This window comes from Mus pahari, chromosome 2 (genome assembly GCF_900095145.1).
Source record: "Mus pahari chromosome 2, PAHARI_EIJ_v1.1, whole genome shotgun sequence".
NCBI lineage: Eukaryota > Metazoa > Chordata > Mammalia > Rodentia > Muridae > Mus > Mus pahari.
The window spans coordinates 27,634,407-27,652,467 of NC_034591.1; the positions used below are offsets into that span (position 1 = coordinate 27,634,407).

Here is an 18,061-nt window from a genome sequence, read left to right on the forward strand (position 1 = left end):
TTTTATCTTAGCCATTCTGACTGGTATGAGGTGAAATCTCAGGGTTGTTTTGATTTGCATTTCCATGACAATTAAGGATGTTGAACTTTTTTTTTTTCAAGTGCTTCTCAGCCCTTCGGTACTCCTCAGTTGAGAATTCTTTGTTTAGCTCTGTACCCCATTTTTTAATGGGGTTATTTGAATTTTTGGAGTATAGCTTCTTGAGCTCTTTGTATATATTGGATATTAGTCCTCTATCAGATTTAGGATTAGTAAAAATTCTTTCCCAATCTGTTGGTGGCCTCTTTGTCTTATTGACAGTATCTTTTGCCTTACAGAAGCTTTGCAATCTTATGAGGTCCCATTTGTTGATTCTTGATCTTACAGCACAGGCCATTGCTGGTCTGTTAAGGAATTTTTCCCCTGTGCCCATTTCTTCAAGGCTTTTCCACACTTTCTCCTCTATATATTTCAGTGTCTCTGGTTTTATGTGGAGTTTTTGAATCCACTTAGACTTGAGCTTTGTACAAGGAGATAAGAATGGATCAATTCGTATTCTTCTGCATGCTAACAGCCCGATGGACCAACTTTTAAAATGGTGTGTATGCACATAAAGAAAGTATCATAGGCCCCATCCAACATTTTGCAAAGGGATGCTCACCCCCAGGAAAAATGCTGAGCCATTCACTACTAAAGTGTTCACTTTCGAATTGAGTCCTTCAAATTTCTGTGTGATAGAAATACTGGGCTCCCGTTAAATACACAGACCATGGGCCTCTTCCTCTGATTTGACAGATCCAGGCATGGACACAGGCATCTGGCTGTATGTGTTTACTTGCTTGCTTGCTTATTTGTTTTAACTAAGAAAAATTGTAACATAGGACATGATGTGTTGATGTATGAATGCAACATACTGTGAAAGAGTTGAGCTATATTCCCTTGCGTACAATTTTTGGTTTATGTATGTAGTAGAAACACTTACATGCACTTTGGCAGTTTTCAGATATGCAATATACCATCAACTATAGCCATGAGGGTGTATAATAGATGTCTTGAACTTTTTCCTTCTGTTTCACTGCAATTGTATGTCATTTGACCATTTGACCAACATCGTTATAACCCTTCCTCACAGCCACTAGAAACTGATCTGTATTTTAAAGGAAATCTCCAAAGGTTAATATTCAAATGTATGTGAAAAACTTTAATTAAAATTGGTACTTGCCATCTTTTACTGTATAGCAGACTTTTTTAGAAATACTGATGTTTTGTATGGGATGTGGCCTAAACATAGGAGATTTTTTTTCAAGTCCTCTGCTCGATGGTAAAAGACACACAAATTTGGAGTGACAGTGACTTAGAAAATCACTTTAATTGTAATTGTAAATGAAATCTAAGCAGTAGTCAGATGGAAGACTCCATCAGAGATCAATCAATTAAATTAGATCTCTGATTTGATGTCTGTTAAGAATAAGAATTCAAAAGATTTTAAGTCATAAGACAAATACTAATAAAATGCTTAAGTCATCAAGACTGGAGCAAGGATTTATGTGATAAAGATACATTGGCCAAAATGAGGATTTTCATTTATTTTATTTTATTTCTTTAGATCAAGAGCCACATCACTACTAACTCTATGTGAGACAAATTATTTATTAGAGTCTCCAAAGTACGTCCATGGACCATAATTGCCCAGGTTGAGGGAGAGGGCTAGGAGAATGTCCTTTGTGTCGTCAGGGTAACAACTATGTTACTCCTTTTATCATGTGAAAATTACTAAGTCAGACACGCTGAGGTCCACTTGTAATCTTTTAGTATTGGGAAGACTGATACAGGAGGATGACAGGAGAACAACTCGTGTTACATAGCAAGGCAGCACCTCAAAAAATAAATAAGTTAACAAATTAATTAATTAATAGGGATTAAGATTTAGATAGCTCTCAAATGTAGAAGTGATTATTGTTGAAAACAAAAATTATGGAAGAAATGAGCTTGTAAAAATAGTAGAAACCACGTGCTTTACTATAGAATGTAAAATGATAAAACTATTATCCAGAGTAGTTTTTCAAAAGACTGCAACTGTAACTTCAATATGATCCCATCATTCTAATTACAAATATAATCCAAAAAGAATTAAACTCATGGGACTGGAGAGATGGTTCAGTGGTTAAGAGCACTGACTGCTCTTCCAAAGGTCCTGAGTTCAATTCCCAGCAACCACATGGTGGCTCACAACCATCTTTAATGGGATCTCATGCCCTCTTCTGGTGTGTCTGAAGACAGCTACAGTATACTCATATACATAAAATAAATAAATAAATCTCTTTTTTTAAAAAAAAGGAAATAAAAAATTAAAAAACATATTCCAAAGATATATCCTCCTGGAAACATCACTCACAAAAGCCAAAAGAAGAAGCAACCCAAATTTGATGTAGTAGAAAAATCAATAAAGCAAAAGTGACCCATAAGGATAATAGATTGCTATTCAGCAGTTAAAAGGTAGGACATTTTACATGTGCTCTTACATGGACATCCATGAGAATGTTTTGTTATCAGACAAATACTCCACAGTTGATTCTACTAATATGCAGAACTTAGAGTCATAAACTAGGGGTTTAGTGAAGAGGAGGACCGGACAATCTGTGTTTAATGGAAGCAGTTTTCACTGGAGATGGTGAAAAGGGTACAGAGGTGACAAAACGCTGTGAGGACATACTTAGTGCCACCGAAATGCATGCTTTCAGACTGTTAGAGCAATAATTCTCACATAGGAAAAGTTTCACCGTTTCTTTACAATTTTAATTTTTTTTAAGATTTGTTTATTTTTATGTGCATTAGTGTTCTGTCCACATCAATGTCTGTGTGAGCATGCCTGATCCCCTAGAACTGGAGTTACAGACAGTTGTGAGCTGCCATTTGGGTGCTGGGAATTGAACCCAGGTCCTCGGAAGAGCAGCCAGTGCTTTTAAGTGCTGAGCCATCTCTCTGGCCCCTACTAGTTTTAAAAATAGATAATTTTAATGGTGTGTCAAAAGTAAGGGCTATAAATTTCTCAATTGGTAAAAATGCCTGCTGCACACATTTCAAGACATGAGATCAGATGCCTAGCTTTGATGTAAAAATCCTAACACAACAGTGTGTGTCTGCAACCCCAGTACTCTGCAGGCAGACACTACAGAGGCTAGCCAGGCCAGCTAATTGATGATGATGATGATGATGATGATGATGATGATGATGACGATGGTGATGGTGATTATAAGCTGGAGACATGGTTGACGAATATACCTTTTGATTGACCTCTGGCTTCTGCATACTTGTGTACCCACACACATGTGTGACCACATACATAAACATATATACACACAAATAGACAGAAATACTTAAGGTTCAGAAAAGTGGCACATATAGGGGATGTCAGAGCAGAAAGCCAGAACTTGGGCCTAGATAGAACTCTGGTAACCTCTTCATGTCAGTGCCTCTTTGAGCATGGAAACTGGAGGGGATGCTCAGAAAGAACATCAAAGGCAAGGAATAATTACCCAGACAGATAACAATTTCAGCAATACAGACGTTTGTTCCAGAGATGAGAAGGCTGGTAAGTCCAAGGTGGAGACATGTCTGCACTCTTAAAAAAAAAAAAATTCATATTTCACATACCTTGCGTCATGATTGGGTTTGATGCCAACTCACCACAAATGACTGGGGGGGGGGGTATGGAGGGGGGAGACCTCACCTGAAGCAGCACGCCAATTGCCTTGATTGATGTGGGAAGACCCATTCCAATTGCGGGCAGCACCTCCTGGTAGCAGCCCAGATAAAAACAGCAGAGCAAAAGGAAGAGCTTCTCACCTTTTCTCCATGGCCTTCCTCGTGCCAGGAGTTGATTTGCCTCAGGGATGCTGCTGCTGCTGCTGCTGCTGCTGCTGCTGCTGCCGCCCTAGTTGACAGCCAGACCAATGCTTCTAGTTATCCATCATGAACTAGGGAACAGCTGCTCTCCAGGAAACTTCCAGACTTCATATTGGGACTACTGGGGCACCCTGTGAACCAGAGTAAGGTCGAGATGTGTCCAAACGCCGAAAATCTCACCCTGAGATTGTCGGCAGGAGTTAGGTCTGCTCCCTCCTTGCTCTGGGCCTGCATGTCATGGAACATGTAGCCTTAGGATACCCCACCTCTGCCACCCTTCAGGTAGTCACTTAGCCTGGTGGCCAGATTACAGGTTTAACTTCCTGTCTTCCTATAAGGACGTGTCCAGCAAGCACCTGGAATTCCTCTTCACGCAAATGAAGCGTTCCCAGAACCGAGGCACCAGCCAATGATGTACACTCACCCTGAAGACCCCAACCCACTCGCCAAAGCTTATATAGCCCCTATTGCAACCAATAAAAGAGAGCGGTTTTACTGAGAACTGTCTCGGAGAAGAAAGACTCTTTCTCCTCTCTCTCACCGCCAACAGAGCTCCTGGAACCTACCGGGCTGAGCTAAGCTTCATTCCCTGAAGTCCGGTCTAATGTGCCTGGACATCCCAAGGGCAGAAGCAGAACCGATTGATCCAGCACTCCACTTTGTGAACTGAGCCACGATTGGTTGTCACACCCATTCACATCCCAAGTGAGAGCTGGCTGTTGTGGGCGGGGCTCCTCTGCCTGCTGAGACGTGCAGCTTCAAAGATCGACTTAACTACCAGTTTCTCAACCTCTTAGACCCGACTTGAAACTGTGGTTACTATTTTAAGTGACTTTGTAAATCCATATATGTGTGCATGATGTATATGTACATTCATCGCATTGGTTCGGCTCCTCTAGAGGACCCTGACTAATACAGCATTCATCCGCATTTATCATCGACAGCTTTGTGCCTTTTTAACATTTTTTTTTTCCAAAAATGTGTAACTGTCACTTATCCTTTCGTGGCGTGTCTGGCTTGGTTCTCACAGAAAGAATACTCTTAGCACTCATCCGTATTAAAGCCCACATGGTACTTCGTGCCTTTGTGTTGCTGAACAACATTCACAAGGATCTGTGCCCATCTGTGGTGGGCATTTCCTTTGTTTCTGCCTTCTTACTGTTAGAAGTGGTGCCGTTATGGACATTGGTGCTTCGTGTAAACCTCTGGATTCGGTGATCCTGGGTGGTCACCAGGGAGTGGGATGACTGGGTCATGTGGGAACTGTTCTGTCTGCGGAGGAGCCACACGCCCCAGACTCCGTGGGAGTCTGCCTCCCACCTTTTGTACCACGGCTGCATAGCCCCAGCTGTGGACTCTCAAGGGTCTCGCCACAGAAACTCATGCCAATGCCAAAGAATTCCGAAACAGCTTCTTGGGATGTTTGGCTTCTCCGTTTTTGAAGGAGTCAGGATTCTAAAATCAGCTGCTTTATGGTGTTTTGTTTTGTTTGTTTGTTTTTAATGCAAACTGAGAAGAGACATAACAGGCCAGCTAACTCAATGTCTGCCAGAGAGATCTCAGTAACAATCAAGTGACAACTTTGTATATATGACCTGGTCGTTCCTCTTAGAATTTAGAATCATGGAGTGCACGTGCCAGGATAGACAGTCAGAGAAAGAGGGGGGGAGGGTATGGGGGGACATGAATTGGGGCAAAGGACCCTTTCCCTCCATCCATGTGAGTGTTAACTCCTGTCTCCTGGGAGCTTTATCACCTTCACGTCTTCCACACGTGAACCTTTGGGAACAGCACTCTCTTATTACACGTGCTTCCATTAACAAAAGAAATATCTCCGCGAGTTCCTTAGGTGCTTACAGAAATACACACTAGTTCAGTGGTAGCCAGAAGGGTCTGATCCATCTCCCTAACGGCCTTCTGGCAGTTAAGCATTTTACTTTAAGGCAAATAAAATGTCAGCCACCATTAGATGGCATCTGGCAACAATATGGTCATTTCATCCCTGGGGACCGACCTCTCCCCCAGAAGAGATGGTACTTGAAATAGGAGAGGCTTTTGAATGCAGGACCTCCTATCCCTCCCACCCAGGCATGGTGGCTAGGGAGTGGGTTGACTGCCACCCACAGAAGGACACAGGGAGCCAGATCAAATGTGAACCTAGGGGGCAAGCTTCCCAGACAGCAGTGACCAAAGGCTGTTCACCCTCGCTATATGCGTCTGTGGTTAAGGGGGGAGTCTGATCTCTAAGCTGGCCTAGATTAGCTCTACAAAATGTAAAACAGCCTCCGCAACCACTTGAAGAAGAATTTGGGCTGACTGAACTAAAAGCAGCGGTGGGCTGTGAGTGAAGAGAGATGCTCGAAGAGGAGACTCCGCCCCTTGGAGTTCCCCGCCCGCCCCCCACCCATGAAAGGGGCAAAACAAGCAGTTCTTTTGAAAGGAGGGTGAGGGTGTGTAACCTTCTCCGGTGGGAGCATCAGTTTAGGGGTTCAAAACCACATGAGTGATAAGAAGAGCTAATTTGCAGAGATACGGGTATAACCAGGCAAGCTGCCTAAGACTGGAAAAATAAGACATTTCTTCAGTAGTCTGGGCGAGTGTAAAAAAACACTTGTCAATGGGGCTGGTTTGCTTCTCACACACAGTGCTGGGGTGTTCCCTGTTCTAAATTGGGAGGAATTGTGTTCTTCAAATAGGCAAAATGTGATGTATGTCATGTTGGGAAGCACATTCCTTCCCACTGTGGCATGGTCGCTGTGTGGACTAGATGTAGGGTCAGCAGTTTTCCATCAAGCTCCTAACATATAGGCTTATCATATTTCTAGGCCAACAAGATGGCCACATCAATGAAATCATGAGCTTTGTAAAAACAGAGTTCAACTGGAGTGTCAGGAACATTTACTTTGATGAAACGGCTAACATTGTCCAAAAATTCTCACCAACTTCATGGCTTCTCTCTCAGGAGCTACTTTATTAATATTGGTAAAGTGTATCCTTATTTTTTTTTTTTTTTAGAGTAAAGGCCCTAACGCTTTAAAGAATAAAATGCAATAAGTAAAAAACTTTAAATGTAAGAATATTGGTACACACATGTGTTTGATTTCTTCGGTTGTTTGTGAATAACTCTAATGAAGTAGAGCTGGCCTTAAACTCCTCGTTTTCCTGCCTCTACATCCCAGGGATGTAATCCCATCCCTCGGATGTAATGTACAATGCACATTACCCATGTACCACTGGATTGGGCCACATGCACATTCCTATAGAGCCCTGAAAAGCAAAGGAAACATCCTCATTCCAATTAATCTTTCTTGTTTTGATTTTCTTAGTCTTAGTTTAATGCCTTATTACAATGTTAGAAAACTAAGCTAATGCACAGTTTTAATGCCTAGGAAAGTGGTAAATTTTAAAGTGACATTAATATTAATTTTTTAAAAATGCTTTTCAAGATAATTGTCTTTGAGAAAATCTGTTGCTAAAAATAAATAAATAAATAAATAACCCTTATTCTTTTTATATTTATTTTATTTTTATTTTATATACATTGATGACTTGACTGCATGTATGTCTGGGTGAGGGTGTCAGGTCTTCTGAAACAGGAGTTACATACAGACAGTTGTGAGCTGCCACGTGGGTACTGTGAAATGATCCTGGGACCTCTAGAAGAGCAGCCAGTGCTCTTAATTGCTGAACCATCTCTCCAGCCCCCACCCTTCTTTTTTTAAACATGTCAAGTACCTTTTCTGAGATGTGTCTTCCTACGTTTTACCTGACAACTATAAGCAGGAAGGTGATGTCACCTTTTGGCAGTTAGGAAATTCAATGACAGTCCTAGCAGCAGCCGCAGCAGCAATTAAGTCAGTAGCTGTATGCAGGAGAGACACAGATGTTTCCAACACTTCCCATCCCCTCCCTGCCCCACGATGGTTTTTGTGAAAATCCCCAAATCTGAAGAGATGGTCTCACTACCAGGAATGTGGCTGGAGACTGAAGGAGCGTAAGCTTTGAGGTGAAATGTTTTCATCTTTAAGCGAATCATGCAGATGTTTGCCATCATTACATCAAACATTGGTGGATTGAAGAACTGCTCAAGAAATGACCAAATTCTAACTAAACTCTACATGTATGCCATAAAGATCACACTGCTGACATGTTTTCATATGAAAGATAGTATCGCATCACATGTGGCGAACCCTGGAGATGCTTGTGGAACTTTTTTATACAGAAGGCTGTGATGAGGTAGATAGAGACAGATGCACAAACAAGATGATAGAGAATGTAGACTGTGCATTTATGTAAATAAATAATGCAAATGTGTTATGATATATATGATGTGCTTAAAATAAGAGAAAATTGATTAGCATAACTATACATCATTTATTAAAAATCAGATTAAAATGAGTATGTGTGCTTTTATTCCTCTTGATGATATCATAAAAATTGCATTTTGATTGTTCACTGAAGTTAAAAAGTAGAACTCTGGATCCCAGATGGGGCCCTATGATACTTGGAAAGTTATAAAATGGTTCAGCAGACCTTGGTGCTAATTGTTTGATGGATGAATGAATGAATGAATGAAGTATGCATGGACAATGAATGAATGGACAATCAGGTATTAGTTCTAGCCTGTGGAATGGATCCAAGCAATTGTTAGCTCTGTTGGTTTCAGAAATACCTCTTACCGTTTGTTCTCCAGCTCATCCCAGCAAGAAACTCTGTGAGATTTGCAGGGAAATTTGCTGGGACTTAACTGAAACACGGAAGCAATCAAGTGGTTGAATTCTGGGTTTTTCCAATTGAATGACATTCCTTTATCCGTATTGATTTGGGCTTTGGTAAATTTGGTTGGTGATCCCACCTGGAAGATTTTAAGACTCTCTGAAACTTTGTCGTTGTTGTTGTTTGCTTTAAGTTTCCAACATAGCTCAAGGAACATAAGAATTCCATCAATTGAAAACTAAGAATCGTTTCTGTGGGATGTGTAAAACAAGAAGCTGACCAGCATTATGCTCTTTTTCTTTAATTCATCGTTATTATTGAGAGTTATTCTTGGACTTTATGAAAACCAGATTGGAGCATGGGCATGTTCTCTGTCGAATTGTGTTCAAGGAATTGGAACTGAAAATCATTCAAACCAGGAAAACATGACATTGAAAAATAGTCTGCATTCTTTTCTCTACCTCACACTTTCTGACTAGAGAGTCCTACTCAGATTCCAGGTCTGTTTTTATTTTATTTTTATTTTTTGTTCTTATTGAAATGCACAGTTTGGTGGAAGATCGGTGACACACTCCTTTAATCCCAGCACTTGGGAGGCAAAGACACCAGATCTCTGTAAGTTCAAGGCTAGTCTGGTCTTTGTAGTGAGTTCTGGGACAACCAGGGCAACATAGTTTGACCTTATCTCAAAACACCAAGAGAGAGACACAGGGTGGGGGGGCCAAGGGGGCGGGCCAAAGGGGGGAAAGTGAGGAAGGAAGGTACGTAGGGAAAGAAAGAGAAGGGAAGGAAGGAAAAGAAGAGAGGGAGGGAAAAGAAAGAAGTAAAGAAAAAAGAAAAGAAAGATGGGAAAAAAGGAAGAAAATTAAGATACTTTCCCATCAGAACAAGTCACAGCTATTTGCCTTGGTCACTGATCTATCTGCTTATCAATTATAACATTCTGATGTTTGAGTGCTCAAAATTTATGCTTCTTTCATGGCCCCTTCCAGCTCAGTCAGATAGTGGACTGGTCAACAGTCTTCAGTTCACCCTTGTGATCTCGTGACTCTCAAGTGCATTTCTTGTCTGCTGTACCTATTCAGTTTTCCAGGAAGAGTTCAAGGTCTAACACATCCCCTTCCATGAAGTCTTTAGAAGTACCCTGCTTTTTCCGATCCACTACCTTCATCTACAGATAAACAAATTCTCTCTTCCTCTTTATTGGCCAAGGCACGTGACTGCCTTCATCGTGGTGTCAAGGCCAGGGGGCACCTTTCCCTACTTTACATGAAGGCACCACCTCCACCAGCAGTGACTTTGCTCATCTGAACCCGTGTTTCTTCCTTTCCCTTTAGCAGAGCACACATCTGCTGAGGCCTTTCACTGTGCCTCTATTTACATCATTCTTAGTATAATGCCTTCTTTATACAGAGTATGTTCTCAGCAACTGTTCACTGAGTTTAATTGAAGGAATGAAATGTGTTTATTGAAAACACTACTTCAGCTTATAAATGCAATATGGAAAGTGCTTTCAGGAATCCAGAGGAACGGAGCAGATGTGGGACTTGCTGCCTTTGAGTGCCTCCACTAACTTGTTTCACATGAACTGCAGTGCCGAGCAATCTTTGGTGGAATTTCAGAAGCCACACTGTGACATTATGACAGAGCATGGTCAAGTTGGATTCAAGTCCATTTCTGACTGCTTGTTAAAATAGGCAAAGGGTAACATTAACATTTGTCTGAAGTGGGCAGGAAAAGGTCATGGAGAATGTCCATGGGAGGTGAGGGAACTTTGGGAGGAGCAGGTTGGGTCCATCTGAGGTCAGGATACTTCCTAGAAGTCTCCATTACACCAATAAAATAAAATAAATAAAATTCACGTTAAAATTCTTGAAGCTAGGATTGCTTTGCTTCTCTGCTGCATTCAGAGTACAGAACAGCTTTGGTCAGGGCCTGAGTGGGAGAATTAATATTTTTTTCTGTCATAATTTTATTCAAGAGTTGAGAAATATCCATAACGCAAGATTTATAGACCACAAAACAATGATATATTTAAGATAGGTTTTACGCCTATTCAGCAACATAGCCGAAGAATTCAAATTTCAGATTTCAAGGAGGAAATTCATTGGCTGACCTCTAAAAATCCCTGTATTGGTATATAAAGTATCCTACTATGTATTTCCCAATTCATATTAACATTACTTCATATCTTCTATGGGGGAACTGAACTTGCCTAATGAGGATTTTTCTATCTAGGAAAAAAACAGACAATTCAATGACCATTAACTATGTTTTTGTTTTCTCCCTCTCCAACACAGTCTTCTGTGATGTCAGTCTGCTTTGCCCGTTTTCATCCTAATTTGGTGGTTGGTGGAACCTATTCGGGCCAGATTGTCCTCTGGGACAATCGCAGTCATCGAAGAACCCCTGTCCAGAGGACCCCCTTGTCAGCTGCAGCCCATACAGTAAGTTAAGCTTCTACCATACCTTTGTAAGCCACCCACGCCCCGAGAGGAGAAGCAGCTCACAGGACAGCAGTGTGGCTGAGGTAGAAGTAACTAACTTACAGCACCTGAATCCTTCCTAACTGACTACAATATGGCTTAGTGAATAGTAGATAAAGAGTGATGAGTCATGCCTCTAACCCAACACTCTAGAGGCTAAGGCAGGAGGATTGCAAGTTTGAGGACAGTTGGTACTGCACAGCAAAACCTGTTTCAAAAAAAAAAAAAAATGTGGGCTAAAAAAGCATCAGCTTATACTTGGGAATCACAAACAGATTGATCTCTATGGGATCTGGCCCAGTCTACATATTGAACTTCAAGTCAGCGAGGACCACAAATGTAAAAGCACTTGCTGGTCAGTGGTAATACATGCCTTTAATCTCAGCACTCTGGAGGCAGAGGCAGGCAGATCTAAATTCAAGGTCAGCCTGGTCCTATACAGTGAGTTTCACAACAGCCAGGGTTACACAGAGAAGCCCCATCTCAATTTATAAATAAACAAATAGGAAAGGCACTGACTTTGGAGAAACATATTAATAATCTTAACTTTCTGTAAGTTTAAGCTTGAACACATAGAAAGCTCTTCTATGATGTTCCAGAGGTCATTCATTAAGCAGGTTTCCTGTAACTATCTTCTTAAAGAATCTCTTCCCATTAGTATTTTGAGATGCAAACATATATTTCCAAATAGACTGCAGAGAGTAAGTACCATGCCTAAGAGTAGTACATGGGACATGTGCCGACATGCCTCTTCCATTTGCAATCTGAAAGGGTACTATGACTTTAAATTTGGGAATGTGTAGTGTTCTCAACATGAAGTCTACAGTGACAGTATAATCCTCAAGGTTAAAAGTCAACATCTCAAACCCATTACCCATAATTTAGTAGAAGAGGTCCAGCATAGTGTTCACAAGACAACTGCTCTGTCATTTCCTTTAAGAGAATGACAGGTGCGAAGAGCAATTGTTAGGAGGGACGAGGAGACAGGCATGTCTCCATCAATTGCCGTTACCTTGACATTCAGGGTAGCTGATGTTCCTTCTCTGAAATGCCTACATTATGTCCAAGGATACAGCGCCAGCATTGTTTCCAATTTCCTTAATGCGGTTGCTGTATTGTTTCATCTGCTGGCCACAAAACCATTCCAGCTTAGAAAGTGGATGGATGGGCCACTTAGCTGAAACAAGGTGGAGGGGAATTCTCCTGCTCTTGTTAAGCTTGAAAATGGGAAATGACAAATGCCAAGTCAGTTTTAATTTTGACTGACTGGGGCCAACAACGCATGCAGGTAAAAATGGTTCTTGGGAATCTTGGAAAATTGATCTTACCTACCCTATTTCTCCAAACTAATAACAGAAAATTGTGGCCCAGGAGAAGACCAGCCCTGTGCAGGTGTCTCTCCAAGTAGCATAAAGCCTATTCCTTGACTCTCTGTGGATGTCTGCTACGTTTGTGAACAAGTTTCCAAATTTTCAAAAATTATGAATCCAACTGCTGCAAGATTTCAGAAAAAGCTTTTGGGGGGATTCCAAATTCAGAAGTTCTTCCAAAGCCTTACTATTTCTTCTCCAAGTAATGAACGGTGCGACCATCACGAGTAAAAGCTGCTATGACCAAGCTGAGAAGCACTGTTTCTCTTAGGAAATAAAACACAAACAATTTTTTTTCTCTCGCTCGCTGCGTTTTGTCTAATTCATCCATCACTCCATGGATTGTACAGTTTGTTTTCTGTTTGTCTTTCAACTTCCATCATGGCCTGGCTGATTGGTACCAGGATCAAACACACAAACAAAAAGCTCTCTGCAGATGACTTGCTAATTCCTTTCACACCCACCACACATATGTATTTGGGACAACAGGAAATCATAATTAAAACAAAATCCTTCTGCCACATAGTACATTTATTTCTAAACTAAATAAAGGCAATCTGGCATTTCTGTGGGGAAAAAAAAAAAGAGCTATACTGTTGCCTTCTTTGCTCATTTCTTTCCAGTCAGTAGAGTTGTACCATTTTCTTTCTGTTGAATAGAGATGTGTACTTGTGTTCATTTGGCTCAATGACTCCTCTTGACTCCTGTCTTTTCTCCCCCTTGCATCTTTAGGCTTCTGAACTGATTACAGTTTGGATCTCAAGGGTTGATTAAGTTCCATTGGAGTCTTTCTTTAAAAAAGAATATCCCTGGTACCCTTCAGTTCACATCCACGAAGCATGCTTTTCACTCAAAGGGACAAAGGAAACTTTACATCAGTGTACGCTTTCTGTGATCAGTCTCAATAAGTCGAAACCACAACTTTCTGAATGTTCATTCACACGTACTCATCACTTTTACTAAATCGGATAATTTTAAGTGAGACTATTACATTCATTTTACCATTTAATCTCCTCAGTGGCCTTGGGTGCTCTGTAGCTCGCGACTTCAAATTTTGATGACACAGTGCTTTGAGTTCCAAAATACCTAAGACCTGAGAAAGACTGATGGCTACAGTCTCATCTCAACTAGTTCTTCTTTTGTTTAGAAACTTGATTAAAATAACATTAGTTTCAAATATCTGTTGTACTTACCGTTGTGTAGATCCCATAATGCCTATACACAAGAAGGTGTCAATAAAAAAACACAGCATGAAAAACACATAGGGACTTACTACCTATCCATCAACATAGGTAGAAGAGGATTGAACAGTTAAAAATAAAAAGTGTACTCTTGTGATACATTATTATGGCTTATGTTTCAGTATATTAAAAATGAAATCCCTGCTCCACAGATTTGTATACTGTACAGTCAATTGTTGAAAGGTGATCCTGTATCATTCTTAGAACATTCCCCTTAAGGAACTCTGATAAAAGACAGAAATTTATTTGAAACAGACAAACAAAAATGTTGAGAACTAGGTAGCTAAGGAAGAATGGAAGGAACTCATGATGGCTAGCTTAAAGAAAGAGGAGTTAAGAGGATATAAAACAGTCATCTTAAAATGTTCACACAGTTGTGTTGCTCAGACACAAATGTGCTGAGAGTAGGCCCCCTGCTACTGGAGGGGAAATCTCTCAGCAGATCTTGCTAACACTGACTGCCCTTTAAGAAAGGTGTTGCAGACGAGTTTGGACAAGTTCTAGGAAGAGGCAGACAAGCAGCTACACTCAATGATTATTGCTGCTCTTTCTGACCAGGAGTTTATATGATAATAATAGGCTCAGAAGCATCTTTACCAGTTTCCGACTATTGAAGGTTGTTTCATTGTAGTTGTGGCTAGGTATTACGGACACTAACTCATTGAGAGTATGGCTTAAACTGTCAGCTGTTTGTGCAGAGAAGCATCAAATAAGCTGTGGTTAGGCCACGCGTGGCTCAGATGCCTGGAATCTAACCCCAATTGCTATGAGATTCTGCGTATGCTAACCTTCCATTTTGTGTTTAGTGAACAGCTGCAGATAGTTTTGTCCTACTGTGTAGAATTCTACAGAACAGGATCAGCTTCTAGAGTTCTGACAGATGTTTGGTACATCTTACGTAGTTCCCAGGATACGTAAATGACCTTTATCAAGGCTGAGGCCAAATGTCAACCTCCATACATTGTTAACTGGTGTTCTGAAAAATAAATCTCTCATCTTGGATTTTGAAATAACATGAAGAAAACCCTAGCAGGACAGTGGTGGCCCAGGCCTTTAATCTCAGCACTCGGGAGGCACAAGCAGGCAGATCTGTGAGTGCAGACCAGCCTGATCTACAGAGAGAGTTCTAGAACAGCCAGGGCTACATGGAGAAACCTGTCTTAGAAAACCAAAAGAAAAAGAAAAAGAGCAGTGGTGGCTCATGCCTTTTATCCCAGCCCTCGGGAGGCAGAGGCAGGCGGATTTCTGAGTTTGAGGCCAGCCTGGTCTACAAAGTGAGTTCCCGGACAGCCAGCCATACACAGAGAAACCTTGTCTGAAAAAAAAACAAAAAAAAGGAAGAAAAAGAAAAGGAAAGAAATGAAGGAGGAAGGAAGGAAGGAAGGAAGGAAGGAAGGAAGGAAGGAAGGAAGGAAGGAAGGAAGAAAGGAAGGAAGGAAGGAAGGAAGGAAGGAAGGGAAGAAGAGGAAGGAAGGAAGAAAGAGAACCCCCCATTCCATCTCACTAAAGATATTATGACAATCAGTCCACCACCAATATACCCCTCCTCAAATTATTCTAGTGTGTGTTAACTGCTCTTTAAAGACAGCTCTATCAAATGTTTGGCCTTGGCTAGAATACATTGCACTTCAGATTTAGTAACACATCATCCTTCCAAGACTGTGCCATATCTTTGAAGACCATCTCTTTTCATACTCATATTAAACTTAGAAGCTATGCTGTGTAGTGTATCCCAGACTTCTCTTCTTCCTTGTTCCTACCCTGCTAACGCTCCTCTGTTCGCGTTCTCTTCAGTTCTATTGTGTTGCATAACTTATCAAGGCAGAGTTCTGCACGTCTTTGCACTTCTAGTAGTTGCTCCAGAACTCTTCCAGAAATTAGGCTCACAAATGGCACATGAAGGGATGCTCCTGTGCTAGCCAGATGATGTGATTGGGTAGGCCTTGTCTTCGGATAATGTGCTTGACACTCAGATGCGATCGTTTCCTCTTGCAGCAGTGCCTGATCCTCCATGTTGATGTTTTTACAGCATCCTGTGTACTGTGTCAATGTTGTTGGGACCCAGAATGCTCACAACCTGATCACTGTCTCTACTGATGGCAAGATGTGTTCCTGGAGCTTGGACATGCTCTCAACCCCACAGGTGTGTGTGTCTGTTTTAACCTACACATTGAAGGATTCTGGCTCAAAGACCTGCCTCTTCAAGAACACATCTCCTAAAGGTCCAAAGGCCTGGTTTCAGCAAGTCAGCCCTTGAAGCCAAAACCTATTTCCTCTACCACACATTATGTCATTATTGCAATCTGCTAATCCTTAGGTCAGTTTCAAATGAAATGGAATAATCCATTTTAAAGCACGGGGATTACAGAACTTGCCTGGAGCGAGAATTGTACTTACCCTACAGCATTGGGAAGCCACGCAAAAGAGGTTGGAGCTCAGCAGAGCAGCCCTTCCTGGGAACTTGCCTTGAAGGAAAAGTATCCCAGCAAAACAGAAACCCAATCTGTTGCTTGTTTCCGTACCCTAGACAACCGCCTGTTTTCCTCTCTGGAATGTTTGCGAGCGTTGGCTCCTGCCAATCCTTGCCCAATAAGTGAGAAGTTGAAAGGGAACCAGTGCCAGTGTCTCTAGGCCACTACTGATCTCAGCCATGGAAGCCAAGCAAAGGACCAGAGTAGGAAGCACTGCTGGAGGCAGGCATCTGAGTTTCACCTTCAGAGCATGCACGCATGGCATGCGTGTGTGTGCATACACGAATGCAGACATGCTCATTCTATCTACATATCTTTGTGTGGAAAAAGTGCAGCGTTCTCCCCCAACTTAAAACCATGAAGAGTTCACTGGGCTAGTGTTTGGCAGGTATGTGAGGAAAATCATAGAAAATTTCCAGAAAAATAATTCTGAGTCTTACCTTTGCTGTCCATTCCCCTGGGAATGACAGCTCTAAAATGTCTCTCCCATTTGATTTCTGTAGAGCACTAGTTTCAAGATAGAGAAGGACATATGGAAGCTGTAAAGAATATCCCTTAAGTCTCTACAAATGTAGACAGTACTAAAGCTAAGGTCTTCACATAACTTTAGAGGCTCCGAGAGAGCTAATATGCAGATCACAATTCAGGTTCCTGGTTTTGCCTGTCTTTATACAGGCCTGCAGTTGTGTGCAGATAGTTTATGGTTTTGCTTTAAATTTCTCAGCAATGTGTTGTTTTCTTTTAAAAAGCTTAGAGATTATAAACAGATATCAGAGCAAACCCTCTATTTGGGAAGTTTTAATTGCCCATTTTGCTGATTAAACATGTTTGTTTAGGTTAAGCAAGTGGTGTGGGAGCTCCGAGCCCATTTTTATTAGTGTTAGCATGCCCACAGACGCCTGGCTCTGTGTGGAGACAGGGTATTTCATGGTCTGGTCTCCAAGGAGAGCGGAGACAAGTGGGGCATCGCACAATTGCCTGACCCTACCCCTACCCCGCCCCCCAGGCCCACCTTCACCCAGTGAGTTACCATCACACAATCCCTTCCTTGCTGCTAACTTTAGAGGCAGGGCAGAACATCAGATGTCCCTGTTTTCTGTGTTACTGTCATCTTTCCCTTTAATCAGCATCCTACAATGCTCTCAATGTAGGGATGTCCTGAATCATCAGTATCCCATGGGACCTCAGGATCCATGTGACTGTCTCCTATCAGCAAGCATTTCCTATTCATGGACTCTGTGGCCAAAAACAGCTTGGTTGACTTGCACAGGACAATCCGAGTTCCTGTCCAACTCCAGGAATAGTTTGTCCCAAGCTTTATACACACAAAATAGGCTGTTTGATGTAAATAGACAGAAACAATCAGGGGCATGGTTGATATGGATCCTTTATTGTCATTAAACTTAATCTGGCAGAACATCTTTTTTAGACACGTGTGTCTGTGTGACTGCACACAGTGTGTGCAAAGGTCTCCATGGGAGTCAAAGGCATCAGATCCTCCCGAGGTGGAGTTACAGGCAGGTGTGAGCTGCCATCCTTGGAAGCAGGGTCCTCTGGAAGAATATCCAGTGGTCTTAACCGCTGAGCCATCTAGCTCTTCATCTCCCAGCAGCATGGATGATGACTTTTGACATACTCTCTAACTCTCCATTTTAACAACACATTTTGTCATAATAAAGACTCCTGTGCTGTGCTAGACCCCGTACAACCAACAACCACCCTTCAGGGGATCCTCTTCCTGTCGAAGTCTGCCTTTTTAGGACCTGAGTGACAATTCCCTGGTCTCAGTGCCTGCAGGACCCACAGTCCTTCCGTGACAAACGCGTTTAGTACATCTGATATTAATACACGAGTATTCTCATGAACAATTGATTTTGAAAATGTTTGTAAAT

At 41.6% G+C, this 18,061-nt stretch overlaps 1 protein-coding gene across 7 annotated transcripts in view; it reads left to right on the forward strand.

Annotated features, from left to right (window-relative positions):
- Nucleotides 1-18,061, forward strand: part of Dync1i1 (dynein cytoplasmic 1 intermediate chain 1) — a 302,449-nt gene that overhangs the window by 223,022 nt on the left and 61,366 nt on the right. For all 7 annotated transcript variants that reach the window (XM_021191724.1, XM_021191723.1, XM_021191726.1 and 4 more), the window contains 2 exons: nt 10,902-11,048; nt 15,728-15,841. In XM_021191724.1, coding sequence (XP_021047383.1) covers nt 10,902-11,048; nt 15,728-15,841 — 261 coding nt within the window. The remainder of the gene's footprint in view (nt 1-10,901; nt 11,049-15,727; nt 15,842-18,061) is intronic.